The 15,139-nt window shown below is 38.8% G+C and overlaps 1 protein-coding gene across 6 annotated transcripts in view; it reads left to right on the top strand.

The window, feature by feature from the left end:
* The window catches only part of Focad (focadhesin), a 316,392-nt gene that overhangs the window by 122,136 nt on the left and 179,117 nt on the right, over positions 1–15,139 (top strand). For all 6 annotated transcript variants that reach the window (XM_030253421.1, NM_001081184.1, XM_006537886.3 and 3 more), the window contains 3 exons: positions 12,568–12,672; positions 13,078–13,179; positions 13,697–13,827. In XM_030253421.1, coding sequence (XP_030109281.1) covers positions 12,568–12,672; positions 13,078–13,179; positions 13,697–13,827 — 338 coding nt within the window. The remainder of the gene's footprint in view (positions 1–12,567; positions 12,673–13,077; positions 13,180–13,696; positions 13,828–15,139) is intronic.

The raw sequence follows: 15,139 nt of genomic DNA on the forward strand, positions 1-15,139 counted from the left end.
AAATACTCAGTCATATATAGAGAATACTAGATCAGAAACTCATTTTATGCATGTGTGTGTGCATGTACACACAGTGTGTCATGTGCAAGGGTGTGGAGGTCAGAGTAACCCTGTTTCTCAATGGACTGGAGCTTGACTGTTCAGCCAGACTGCCTGAACTGTGAGCCTCAGGTTCTGCCTGTATTTCTTCTCAGTGTTTGGGTTACAAGTGCATGGTACTCTGAGGCACTTCTCTATGGGTTATAGGGCTCATCACTATTAGGCAGGTACTTTCCTTAGGGAGCCCTAGACTAGAATGCTTTTAAAAAACATTTGATCATGAAAGATTTCAAACATACTTAGAGAAGTGCAAACAGTCTAGAAACTTAGTGTTCTATACTTACTTATGAGAGGTCTGAATTCCATGCTATTCTCCAGTCTCTAAGTTTGAGATGTTGTTTTTGAAGCATTTCCTAAACAAGAGATGGGCTTTGTATATGTGTAAATGATGTGTGTGTGTGTGTGTGTGTGTGTGTGTATGTGTGTATTTGTGTGTGAACATGTGTGCAGAAAACAACCTCAGAGATTATTTTGTAGGCACATCATTACATCTTTCTGTCTGTGTCTGTCTGTCTGTCTGTCTGTCTGTCTGTCTGTCTATCTTACCAATCATCTATCTGTCTGTCTGTCATGTATGTATCATGTATGTATGTGTCTATCTACCAACCAACCTACCTATCTACCTACCTACGTATATATGTAGGCTAGGCTAGCTGATAGGTATCTGCCTATCTACCTTTGCGGCAGGATTACAGGCACTCACAGGCTCTCCCAGAATTATGTGTCTATTTTACTATATTCTTATACTGCATAATTTGAATGTACATCAAAACTTTAATGTACAATACAATCAGTTACCTTATAATTTGCAGTTATAAGCAGTAATGAGATTGTACCTTCTCATAGTTCCTATCAACTTTTTATGTGCATATATCTATATGTGGGGAGGTGCACATGGGCATGTGGAGGGCAGAGGACAGCCTTGGGTGTCACTTCCTATTATTGAAGCAAAGTCTCTCACTGAACCCAGAGCCCACTCATTTGGCTAGAATGGCTTTTTCATAAGCCTTAGGTCTCCTTCAGACCCTGCCTCCCTGCACTGATATTGTATTTCTGTGCCATCTGACATTTTTTTCCATGGTGGGTGGGGCTTGAACTCAGTTCTCTGTCCTTCTTCTTGCATGACAAGCACTTTGCTAGCCGGGCCATCTTCCCGGATCCTTGTCACTATCCTTTTTTTTGTTTTAACGTTTTAGATTTATGTGTTTTCCCTTTTTGTACTGGGGTAGGAGTCAGTGTATTAAGAAATTATACCATTTTTTTTCTTGGAATATTAAATCAGTGGCTGGTAATGTGTGTGTGTTCATTTGTACACACATGGGTGCAGGTACCACAGTGTGCTTTTAGAGGACAGGGACCAATTTGCGTAATAGGTTGTTTCCTTTCCTTTCACCTTTATGTGAGCTCCTGGGATTGAATTCAGTTTGCCCGGCTAATCTGCTCCTTCCTGGCCAGGTGCTTTGCTTTATTCTTTTTGCTGGGTGCTGTTCTTAATTCATATCAGTTCTTATTGTGATAGTTTCTATCTGGAGTGGCTCCCAAATTCCCGCCACTTGTTCGAGGCCTGCTTGCCCCTGTGACACTACTGGAAGTGTTGAAGCCCGGAAGAGGAGTGGTTAGTAGGTTTAAGTAGGCTATCCGGAGCCTCCCTGTCCCTTCAGGCTTTGTTTTCTGGTGGCTATGAGGTGAACAGACTTCCTTGATGACATAGTCCTGCCATCATGTATTGTTCTTTGCACATCCGTATTGACAGGGCCAAGTGGCTATGAACTAAATCTCTGAAGTTATGAACCGAAATAAACCCCTCCTCATTAAGTTGACTGACAGAGGCATTTTGCCACACAGCAGAACTTAACGTACTCCAGGAAAGCTTTCATTGTTAATGCTCAGACAGCTCTTACCTGTCTCAGGAGCACACTCGTGTGCCTTACATTTTTCTAAATTCTTTAAAATGATTCATTAGGTTTAATTCCGCAAATCATGTGGATTTTCTTTTTCTGTTGGTTTACCCTTCCCTGGTTGCTAATTGGCTTTTCTAAACCTCCCATTGATTAATTTATCAACCACCCCCATCATATGCCTGTCATAGATGCCAGCATTATCTTCCTAATGCTCATTTTGTCTCTAGTCTGATGGTTTGCCCTGAAGCAGAAGATGATGCAAGATAAGATCCGTTTCCTGTCAGTCCTTAGCAGTGCTTTGCAGTGTACACTTCAGGCTGTACACTCAGTCTTCACTGTTGTTCTTTGCTTCCAGAGATTTATATCAGCACCCCACACACCCAGGGTTCCAGGTGGTTTTTCTCCTCTTTAGAAGAGTTAACTGTTACTTGAGTCTTTGTATGAATTTTTGTTAGTGTAACATTTTCATCAGGTTATTTGTTTACCATCATTTCTGTGGACCTTAGTAGTAGGTAAGACATTATAGAGTCACAGTATGGTGTGTAAAAGTTCCATTTTGATGTCGTTATCATTGAAGTAGGAAAGAAAGGATTGGAGTCAGACTTAACCATTAGCAAACTGTGCTGACCCAGTCTTATTTTTTTCACTGCTGAGGTATGGAGTAGCACCTTTCACTCCTAGCAGAAGGTTATGTTACACTGTTAGTCTCTGCTGAGTTTTTATACCCTAGGAAGTTGACTTGACTCTCATGGTTTCCTTGAGCAATCTCTCTCTCTTTTTGTACTAAAATCAAAAATATCGAGTTCCTCTGGCTTTAGTATGTAGTTGTTCACTTAGTTGTGTGTACATAGTTATATCCCATGGTGCAGTTTTTACACTCTTGGTTCCATTTCTGACAGGAAACACTTTCCCAGTGATACACAAGGAGCAATACCTGATTTTCTGTAATTGAGACGAGAAATATTAATGTTATTCATTACCTAGAGATTATTGGCCTTTAACTTCAGTTCTACCAATCAGATCTCCATTGAGGAGGGGCTCAATTGGTAGAAAAAGAAAAGCTGTATTTATTCATGGATGGAAATTAATGCCTTTGGGAATTCAGTTATCAAAATGTTAGCAACTGGCAGAGTTAAAGTTTATTATATTCCTTTTTCTTCTTCAGTAGTTAACATTTCACAATGTGGTCAGCCAATTTTTCTGATGGCTTAAACGTCTTGTCATATTTTGTGTGTGTATGTGTGTGTGTGTGTGTGTGTGTGTGTGTGTGTTTGTGTCTGTAGGCCCTTTGATGCCAAGAGATAACGGTCAGGAGCCAGAAGGTAGTAAGACTTCCCAGGAAGTCACATTTGTTTTGGGGGATAGTCAGCACCTCTCAACCCCCTCCACTGATCCACTATCTGAATTCACCTTACAGTAGTGTGCAGTGATTCTTGGAGCTGCTGCATTGTTGACTGTATTTTCTGATATATTGGGAAATTTATATGTTCAAATCTGAGCTTGTCTGCTTTTGACCTCACTGTACCCTTTATCTGACAGGTACAATTTTCTGGCTCCACATTAATTTGATTATCATACTGTTAAGTACTTGACTTTGCATATGGTAGGCTTTTAATGCCCATTTATAGAGAAAATGATTGCAGCATTAATACAGGATCCACTTTGCTGATGGGAATTCAGGCAGCTCGAGAGGAGTTTTGGGATCATTTATATATGTTACAAGTACAGTCTGTATGTAGGACTGAGGATGACAAGGGGAATAGATGACATTGCTGGCCTTGTAGGGCTCAGTGGCAGCCACCGTGGTCTTGGAGCTAGATTGCTTTGACACAGTCCTCACCTCTATTTGAGCTTCAGTTTGTCACTTCAAATATGCTACAGTGTGTGTAGGAGATGGATCGTGTTACATAACTCATTCTTGGAAAAGTCACTGCAGATCAGGCACTCAAGCTGGATTAGAATAAGGCTAGTGAGCTGTAGCCCATAGAAAGATGATTGTCTGGCCTCTTTATTGGTCTCTCTTTTTCTTCTTGTGAACTTAATGACTCCCAATGGCTAACCAGCACAGATTTTAGTTTATGTGTATGGGTATTTTGTCTGTATATTTGTATATGCACCATGTACATGGCCTAGTAGCCAAGTTTAGTTAGACCGTTGATTATAAACATGTGGGTCCTTATGTTAAATCGAGTTTTTCCTACCAGCTCCAAGGTCCTGACTCTGACTCTCAAATACTTTTATAGATACCTAGGCCATAAGCTTTGGCTATTTCCTGAATAGAATATAACGTGTTATTCAATTTATTCTAATTTAAGTTCTTCCATGTAGTTGGTTACCCCATGGTCCCTGGGCCAATGCTGTGCTTGGCTCTATTCTGGAATTCTTTCTGCCTATGGGATGTCACACCTTCAATTATACCCTTTCCTATAGACCATAGGATTTTTAATTTACAAATGGATGCCACCATATAGTACATAAGAGATTCTGCATCACTACCCATCTCAGGGTGGAAGGGTTGCGTGGAGTAGGGTGATAGAGTGGGACCCTTTCACAGGGGTTTCATATCAGGTATTCTGAATCTCAGATACTCTGCATATATTTGACATTTAAATTACAATTTATAACACGTAAAATTGTTGTTATGAAGTAGCAACAAAATAATTTCATGCTTGTGGGTCACCACCACATGAGGAACTGTAGTAGAGGGTTGCAGTGTTAGGAAGGTTGAGGGCCACTTTTTCAGATGATTTGCTTAATGATCATGTTGTGATGTAACTATAATTGAATCTCAGAAAAGTCAAATTATACTGCATTTACCTTACTTTTGGTGCCTACACATTCTTTATATGTGGAGGAAATAATTAGCTTTTCACTACCTATCAGTGGGCTGCTTTCCAATGAATTACTTAAGCAATAAGCAGATGCTATAATTAGAAATGTCAAGTAATTGAGGAAGAAGGAGTTAATTAAACTTAAAAAGCCTAATTGTATATGATGTCCTTTTTTGGTAGAATGACTTGAGTGATTGTGTGAGTGTGTGTGTGTGTGTGTGTGTGTGTGTGTCTCCCAGGTTTATAGCTCCTGAGATTGAGAGATTTTATTGCCTCAATTTTTCCAGTAGCTGAGAGTACACATGTGTGCTACTAACACATCCAACTAAGATTTTATTTCATGTGTATGGATGTTTTGTCAGCATATTTGTATATGCATCATGTACATGGCCTGGTAGCCAAGGATGTTAGCCTGGAACTGGAGTTGCAGATAGTGTGAGCTGCCATGTGGGCGTTGGGAACTGATCTCAGGGCCTCTGCATGAACAAGTGTTGTTTTAACCACTGAGCCATCTCTCCAACCCCTCAAATAAAGGATTTTTTCAAAGGCAGTTTAAGTATTAAAATTCTTGGATTCATTTATGCCTATGCTTATAGACACCATTCAAGCATATTCCCTTTCTTGTGATATGAAATTTGTTTTATCTTTTTATTTATAATCTTGTACATACTATTATCTGATAGTCTTTGAGAAGTGGCAAAGAAATTTGCATACATAGAATTAGGTCCATTTTTCACAGGACCAAGTTTTAGGCAAAACTGGACCAGCATTTGTTAAATTCAAAGATGTCTAAGCCTGTGTAAGAAAGCCGTGGACTTACTGTGGAGTGCGGGTGGGGCAAGGTGCAGAATGCTCTTCTCCCCAGGTGACTGTGGAGAAATGATGGCATGGACTGTGAGTAAGTGAGTGCACGTGAAAGCAAGGGCATGAGGGAATGCCCCATGTCCATGTGACTTCTGTAGGGAAGGCAAGGACCTGGGAGGAAGAGTTGTAGCTCTCTCACGTGTGGCTCACGTGAGCACAGATGCTAAGACAGCACCAGGAGGCTTCTCTTGCTGTATTTGTGTCTGCTTAGGTTAACTGTAAACATCACCTCTTGTTTCTTTTGCTTTAATGCTAGAAATGAGTACTGCTTTGTTTGCACCATTCCTGAACTAGAGTGCCAGGAGTCCCCTGGTTCCCCATGCAGGTCTTTGGGATAGCTTTGATCCTCAGAGACTTAGCCTCACTGGCCTGGGGCGGTTCAGCACAAGGATTCAAGTAACATGAATCATCAGTGCTCCTCTGTGGTGCTTTTGCCTAGTGTTGGTGACACAAGTTTAGAAAGTTGAAAAGAAACAGAGGCTGTGTGTGTCTGCTTCTCTCTTCTGTTGGATGATTACCCTCTTCTTCGTTCCTTTTCACTGGCAATCTTTCTCCTTATGTGTTTGCTTGTATATTTTCATTTAGTGATAACTGTGCTCCTTCTGTCTTAAAAACGAGGGCTAGTTGTAAGCATTGTATCGTCTCATATTTGATGACAGAGATTGTGTGTGTGTGTCCTACTGAAGGTTTGCCATCATGTATGTTTCTCCTGGAATTTGGAGTTAAATTATTATATCCCCGTTTTAATGTTCGTGATTCCAGGGAAATGCTGGCTTGTGTTTCACTTGACTTTTTTCTTTAATGGTAGAAGGTTTGTATGATAACTTCATATTCCTGTAATAGACAGTCTGAAATCTTTGTTTCTCGTCACTGTGCCAAGAACGAATAGAAGAGTACATTGAGGCATAAATGCTCATCATTCTGTGGCTACAAATAAACGAAGATGCCTCTGGGTTTCACTTTTATCCTATGGAAAATAAAATAGTTAAATGAACTTGACAAAGCCTGCTAATCTTTCTGACAATTTTCTTTTTTTCTGAGACATGGAATGATGTATCCCTGGCTGCTATGGAACTTACTGTATATTGCAGACTGGCTTCAAACTGACAGAGATCCATTTGCCTGAGCCTCTGCGTCCTGGATATAAAGGCAGGACCATGATGCCCAGCCTTTCTTACTCTTAACAAACAAATCCATGATTCTCTTTTTCTGGGTGATAAAAATTCACAGGGTGAAATCGATCTCAACTGATTTCTAAGTATAGTATTGCTAACTATATGAATGTTCTTATACAGTAGATATATTATATAATATATAATATTGTGTAACATTGCAAACTATAAGTTGCTATACAGTAGATCTCAAGAGTATTCTCACTGCTGATTACTGATGCTCTATCTCCACAGAGCAGCCCTGGATCAAATTTCCTTGCTGTATCTAATAAAAACCACTATTCCTTTTTGCTGGAAGAGTCTGGCTTTCTTTCGGTTCTTTGTATAAGTGTTCCTTGTGCCTGGCTTGCTTCTCTTAGCATAATTCCTCAAGGTTCAGCTGAGTCGTTCCACGTGATGGGTGTTCCTTCTCTTTTAAAGCAGAGTAGTGCAGACAGTGCTGTGTTCCTCTACCCATCCATACACAGCCGTGGTTGACTTCTCTGTTATTTCTGTTGTGAATAATTGTGAATGGTGGTTGTAGATAATGCTGCAGTGATTATGAGTTTGTAAACATCTTCTTGTAGCCCTCGTTTCAGTTGTTATAGACAAATGCTAAGAAGTGAGTTTACTAGGTCATATGTTAGTTTTATTATTTTTTCACTTTTTATGGTCTAAAAATCTAATTTTTTTGTTGTTGCTAGATGGGTTTGGTTATTCCAACTATTTCTTGATTACCACTCATGTAGGGTATCTCTTTGCCTTCAGCCCTGTGCCTTTAGCTCTCAAGTAAGTGTCAAATAAGTGTTCTGCAGCATCTACATAGTTGGATCTCACTGTCCATAGCTGTGTTGTCTTCTGGGTGGAGCTGAATCCCTTACCCTTACGTGAAGTTAGTAGTGTGACAGAACTTGCAGTTGTTGACTGCTTCCTGTCTGTCTGGTAGCTTTTTGCTTCACTTCTTTTGCTACTTTTTGTTTGTTTGCTTGTGTTTATTCTTGCATTGCTTCTTTGTTTTCTTTTGTGTTTTTTAATGGTTATGTCCTCTACAGTTACTATGGGCATCATATAAAATATCATTTAGGTGCAGCAGTCTTTTTCAGCTGATAACTTGTGTACATAAATGCCAATCAATATATAAACCCTGCCCTTTTTTATTTTTCTTTTAATGTTACTGTGTCTATGTATTTCATAGCTACAGTATTTATGTTTTTGCCTTTTAACTCATTTAATGGAATTAAAAGTTATATATGGGGCAGCCAAATGGCACATTAGTTACAGGTGCTTGCCACCAAGCCTGATCATCTGAGCTTGATCCTCAGAACCAGAGTAGAGTGAGAGCACTGACTCCTTCAGTTTAAGCTCTGACCTTCACACATGCATGGTGGCATCCCTCTCTCCAGCTAAGGGAATGCAAAAGAAATTGTTTGTGTATTATACGATAAATATCTCATTACCATATTGTAGGAATTTGACTCTCTATGTATTTACCTTTCCAGCAAGCTTTATAGTTTCCTATGTTCTGTGTTGCTGCCCAGTGTACTTGCTTTTTATTTACAACAGGTCTCTTTTAACATTTCCTTTTAAACAGGTTTAGTGTTGATCTCATTTAAGCTTTTATATATCTGAGAATGCCTTTCTTTCTCCTGATATTTGAAGTGTTTTGGTAGTTTTGCTACTTACAGTATTCTTGGTTTGCATTCCCCCTTTTAATATTGCATTTAATTGCACATAGTTACATAAAATGCATGTAACAGTACAGTTTGAATATGCATTTATTTCCTTCTGGCTTATGAATTTTCTGCTGAGGAATATGCTGGTAGTCATAGGATTTTTTTCAGAATCCCATGTTTTAAATAAGTTTGTTCATCAAAGACTTGAACTCTGAATCTGAAAAGAGAAAGCATTGTGTTTTATGAAGCCAGATTACAAGGTAGTAGACAGAGCTCATTGATCAGCAAACTCTAACTCAGAGGTAAATCCAAATGTTGTGTTGTTTCTGTCTGTGAAGAACAGAAGCTAGAAGAGAAGGAGGCGTGAGAGCCGGCACTGATATTAGGTAAAGAAATAACATGTCCACATGTCAGTAGGAAACCAGAGGTCCATACTTCCAGGCGAAAATATTTTGCATAGATGTGCTTAATTTGGGCTTTTCTAGTGCAGTGTATCTCTACTTTATTCGTTCTACCTACATGGCTACTATGTCTTTTTACCAACCCCCCTCCAACCTACGTGGCTACCCAATATGGGATATTATGTCTTTTCCCCCAAATTATATATTTTCATTTCTTCAACTTTGGTTTTTACATCCCAAATGTTGCCCCCCCCCCCCCAACAGAATTCTCCTTTGCCTCTGAGAGGGTGTCCTGGCAGGGTATCTCCTCTTCCTGGGGCATCAAGTCTCCATAGGATTAGGCATATTCACTCCCACTGAAGCCAGACAAGTCAGTTCTCTGCTTTGTGTGTACTGGGGGAAGACCAACAGTGTCAACTATTATACCTTAAGAATGATATAGATAATACAGAATCAAAGATTATTTAGTGTAAACATTTCTGATATTTTTTTGAACCAGATAGAGAAAAGGCTGATGTTTCTTGAGGTCCACAGCTCTTAAAGCAGCTCTAGTTTTAGGGCAAAAATACAGCATTTTATTTCTCTACTGACAATATAATTAAAACATTTGTTTAAAAGCCACATGATTAAATACACTGTTTTATAAAATGCCACTAAATGCACTGATTGCCATTCCCAGAACTAAGGATCTGTCAGAGTGTCTTGGTAGAAACTGTTACACAGGAGATAATTGATTGAGACCCGTTGAAGGCAATCTAAGATAACCTTTTCTTTTTAATTAAAATGGGAAATAAGAAGCCAGTTCAAAAAATTGTCTTTCTTCATTTGTCCAAGCTGTGAGCAATGGAGTTTCTGTTCCAGCGAAGCCCTATCACCTGCGAAAACCCTTAAGAATTCTGGCTGTGTACTGTGATTATAGCCAGCAAAGCCCACATGCTTCTGTGATATAGTATGGCAAAGATCATTAGCAAATTAATTTTTTAGCTGTCACACGTTTTGGTGGTAGGGTTAAGAGGACATTTTTCCTTCCTGAAATTAAAGTCAATGCCTTCTAAGAAGCTTAGAAAAAATGGGTTTCTAAGATAGAAGAAACAAGGAGATACTGGATATAAGCCTTTGAAATGTGGAGTGTGAAAGATCAGTTTTTTATTTCATTTTGGTCTATCAGGTTAAGGCTTGGATTATATAAAGAATCACACATTATTTTAAGTAGAGTTTTTTTCACGTCCTTTTGAGAAAGCATGCTATTTTTGTTTTTGTTTTACTTATTTTATTTTTTTTTTTTTGTGCAGGCAGGTTTTAAGTCGCTGTATAACCCTGGTTGGCCCCAAACCTCTAGTCCTCCTTAGCACGCAAACCTGTGGTCCTCCTCCTCCTCAGCAGCCTCAGTGCTGGGGTTGTGATACGGATGACATTGCACCCTGCTCTTTTGTTCATTTTGTGTTTTTCCTTTTGCAAGTTAATTTTTTTTTTTTTTTTTTGTGAATTGATCAATTCTTCTCTCTTTGTACAAAGTTCAAGTCTAAGTGAATCAAGGAGCTCCATATAAAACCAGAGACAGTGAAACTTATAGAGGAGAAAGCGGGGAAAAGCCTCGAAGATATGGGCACAGAGGAACAATTCCTGAATAGAACAGCAATGGCTTGTGCTGTAAGATCGAGAATCGATAAATGGGACCTCATAAAGTTGCAAAGCTTCTGTAAGGCAAAAGACACCGTCAATAAGACAAAAAGGCCACCAACAGATTGGGAAAGGATCTTTAGCTATCCTAAATCAGATAGGGGACTAATATCCAATATATACAAAGAGCTCCAGAAGGTTGATTGCAGAAAAATAACCCCATTAAAAATGGGGCTCAGAGCTAAGCAAGTTAATTTTTTAACAACTAGAATGTAATTGCATCTTTTCTCTCCTTTGTCCTTCCTTCAACTTCATCATGCCTCTGCTCTCAAATGTGTGCCTTATTTTCTGTATTATTTTTCTTTATTGTTACATATATATGTGTATAAGTATATGAGTACAACCTGCTAAGTCTGTTTAGTGTTGTTAGTATGTATTTGATTTTAGGACTGATTATTGGATAAACAGTGTTGGGGCTCATCTCCAGGAAAAATGAACTTTCTCATTAGCTGTTAGTTGCTTATATTTCCTTCTCTCAGGATAGATCCCCATGAGAGTCCCCCTTTCCACATTAACATGTATATTGACATTGTCCTTCAGGCAAGTGTAGGCAGCCTTACTGTGGAGGATCTTAAGTGAAGCTTCTCTGTTATTTCCAGAAGACACTCTCTTACAGCAGATTTCCCAGTTCTCTGGCTCTTAGAATAGTTCTGCCCACCCGCCCTCCATGTTCCTGAGGTGTAGGTATCAGAGTTGTGGTCTGGATGTATCCAGTGTGGCTGGGCACAAGCAATCACCTCTTCTCCACATTTCACCAGTTGTGTCTTTTTGCCCTGGTCTCTGTCTACTTCAAAGAGAAGCTTGTTTGAGAAAGGATGAGGGCTCCATTTTCGTTTGGGAAGAATTATATATATATATATATATATATATATATATATATATATATATATATATAAATAAAGTACATTTGGGAATTTTGTCAATCTAGTCAAGAGGTGATAGTAGCTTGTGCTCAAAGACCCATTATTTGACTAGTTCTGGGTAGGTGTGTCAGTTTTTTGTACCTGGCATGATTTCCCTCCTGGTAGCTTTTGGTTACCACTAAGCTATGAGTACCACTATTACACCTTCAGAGATCTCCTGCCATGCTGGTTATTGTTATAATTTGTAGAGTTCACAGATAGGATTATTGATGGCTTCCTGCTTTTGGCAGCCAGCATAGCTCCTTTTGGTGCTATGAAAGCTAGTTCACAGGGAAGAGGCTTTTAGATCAGTTACGACATCCTTTGAGTCCTGTGTCTTTAGCAATAGGGACTTAACTTTAATCTCTAGGAGGCAACTAAGTATGCCCAGTTCTCGATTGAATTTTAAAGTATCCTCTTAAACTATAGTATCATAAAATTCAGTTCACTCATTTAAAGTGTATAGTTCAATATCTTTTCAGTGTATATATAGAGTTGTACAGATATTTGAGACAGTTTTAGCTTTCAGCGCCCTTTGCTTTTAAAACTAGTATCCCAACCAAGTAATTTTAGCTGGAATTTTAATGAATGGAATCATTGTGGGAAATATTACCTTAACATTTATTCTTGAGACCAATGAATAAATTGATTTTCTTCATTTTATTGTATAATGCATAGAGAGAGAAACAGGGGTGTATAGAGACATGGTAAATTGCTCAACTCCTTTGTAGGACCCTGATTTTAATTATTTACTATGAGAATAACCTAATTGGATATATCTAATGTAAATTTGTTTACTGTTTATGTAGCTTAAGTGCTAACTGTCTGATTGAACTATACATTTCTTATGGGTAGCCTATATATTAACTTTCTTATTATTTGGTGTCATAGTTTTTTAAACATGTTTTAACTCATGTTTTAAATTCATTATAATAGAGTTGCAATATTAGTGTTAGTATGAAATTGCTATTAATAACAAATAGCCGGCACTTCTAAACCTAATTTATCCACAGTCATGGAGTTCAGACCATGGCCTAATGTACATATCCTTTAAATTTGTCTTAGGTACCAAATCTGATTCCAGTTTTGATGTTCAAATTGGGAAGACCCTTAGACCCAGTATCATACAATCACATATTGTATACTTTGCCTACACTTGGTGTTCACAAGGTTAGTATATCAATTGACTGGATTTTTTTTTTTTGGCTGGGGAGGGTAGAAACCTAAATGGTGGGTATTGCTTCCTACTTCATATTATAAAATTTTAGGACCTAATCTCACCCAGATTATTTCTTCCCTTTTATTTTTGTTTTATAGTAGCTAAGGTTTATAGATAAATTTAGGGATTCATTTAAATCTCTAAATCTGTTTTCACATTTGCTGTTTTCTGAGGTTAGGCCCTTTGCTTCCCAAATGGCTGCTTAGTTCCTCCCCAAGCTATCTCTCTTGTTCTCACAAGATGGGCCAAAGTAAGTAAGCATGCACTCCAGGTTTTACTTACAACAAGGACTTTCAAATGCCCTTTGAAACCTTGAAGTTGCCTTCCTTCATGAAGACAGTTTAATATTTTTCTAGGTATGTGTAGGGCAGATCCTGCGGGTAATTCAGCTGCTTGGGACCACTCCACGACTAAGAGCTGTCACGTTGCGCCTGTTGACATCTCTGTGGGAAAAGCAGGTAAGCTTAGCTATCCAGTTGTTGCATATTAAATGTGCTCTTTTCTCAGAAGAAAATATGGTTGTGTGGCAGAGCTGCTCAGATTTGGTAAGAGCAGTGGGTACCAGCAATGACTACCTTGGCAAATTTTGATTTATTGTGGTGTATTTGATCTGTAAATACAGTCACTTGTGTATGACTCAGAAATTGAGAACATAGAATAATCTTATTGCACTACTTCTGACATTTATCTCTCCGTTTGTATGGGAAAGTAATAGAAATAAGGTTGTGATTAGAGGCTTTGTAGAAAGGGTGAGATCTGGCCACTTGTTTTTCTGGGATGAACAATGCACAGGTCTGCAAGGAAAGCCTCTATAATCACAACAGCATTATTCTCTGCTGATTAGCAGAGATACGTTATAATTTCCAAATGCAAATGCAAGATTTGGAGGTGAAAATGTTGCATAAAGGATAATGATTATTCAGCTCGAGTTAGCAAATTACCTATTTTTGTGTGTGTGTGAAATGATTTTATTAGGATCGTGTGTACCCTGAACTGCAGCGTTTCATGGCCGTGTCTGACGCGCCCTCCCTCTCTGTGGGCAAGGAGCTCCAGTGGGAGAAACTGATTGCAAAAGCTGCGTCCATCAGAGATATATGTAAACAGAGGTAAGATGACCCCTATAGGATGCATGCCTCGAGAGGGTACTTTTCACTTAATTCTTCTTTTTTCTTTTTGTAATTCAAACAGATGCATTATTTTTCAAAAGCAAGAATGTTTTTTCTTTTTGAATTGGGTCTTTTATTTTAGTGTGTAGGATATTGATATCCCCTTCTGGGTACTAATTTAGTATTATGGTAGCATGATATATGTTACTATAATGTCATGATATGACATGACATTTCCTCTTCTTCTGTATATAAATGTCTGACAACTAAGCAGTAGGCTGTAGTCATAAACAATTCTTTGTTTTGCTTTTGATTTGTGATCTCACTGGGTCACTCAGACTGGACTTGGACTCATGATCTTCCTGTTTCAGCCTTTTGGCTGCTGAGATTACAGATGTGTGCCACAGTATATTACTTAGGCCAGATTCTCCTAAGCACTTAGAGTAGGAAAGGCCTAATTGTGACTTGTATGGCATTACATACAGTATGATATATCAAGGAAGAAAATGATGTTGAATTTCCTTTTGTCCTCTAGTCTTTTATGAAAACATGAAGACAGAGTTTAGGGATAAATTGAAGAACTAAACCTGAAATAGCATATGCAAAGCTACCTTTGCTTAAGTTTCTCCTTCTTTCCCTACCCCCTTGAATGGGGTGAAGTAAAAGCTGAGTAGAGGAAGTAGATTGGGTGCATTTGATATAATTTCTAGTTCAGTAGCTTTACATGCATGCTAGGCTGTAAGAATGTAGGATTCCTGTAACATACTGTACTCTGTCCAGGATCCCAGAGTAAATGATGTGTCCTGCTGCTTTGCAGGAGGTAGACACCATTGCTCATGACATGGATCATGCCTGTGTCCAGTAAGATCTTGAGTCAGAATGTGTAAGAATATAAAGCTTAGCATTTCTGTCTCTTTTCTGTGACTATGTACAATACAGCAAGAGCAGACTATATAGTACAAAAAAAGCCACACTTATGTAACTCAAGATCGGTGTGTCTGGATGTTATTAAAATCTTGGCATGGAACAAATTACAAAGACAAGTTTTTAGCCGACATTCTCATTTTCCAGGGAAGGTTGAGGTACAGGAAAGACTGGATCAGACTAGATCAGTCTTGAGGACTTACTCATGGTCTTTTCTTTCCTATTCTCAAACATATCAGTTTTCATATGCAGGGGCCGTCTCTGACTCTGTTGTGTGCCTTGGGATCTCTTTGCCCTAGCTGGGCTGCCTTGTCTGGCCTTAGATGGAGAATATCTGCCTAGACCTGCTCTGACTTGATATGCTATGGTGGGTTGGTATCCATGGTGT

The sequence above is a fragment of the Mus musculus genome, chromosome 4 (assembly GCF_000001635.26).
Source record: "Mus musculus strain C57BL/6J chromosome 4, GRCm38.p6 C57BL/6J".
NCBI lineage: Eukaryota > Metazoa > Chordata > Mammalia > Rodentia > Muridae > Mus > Mus musculus.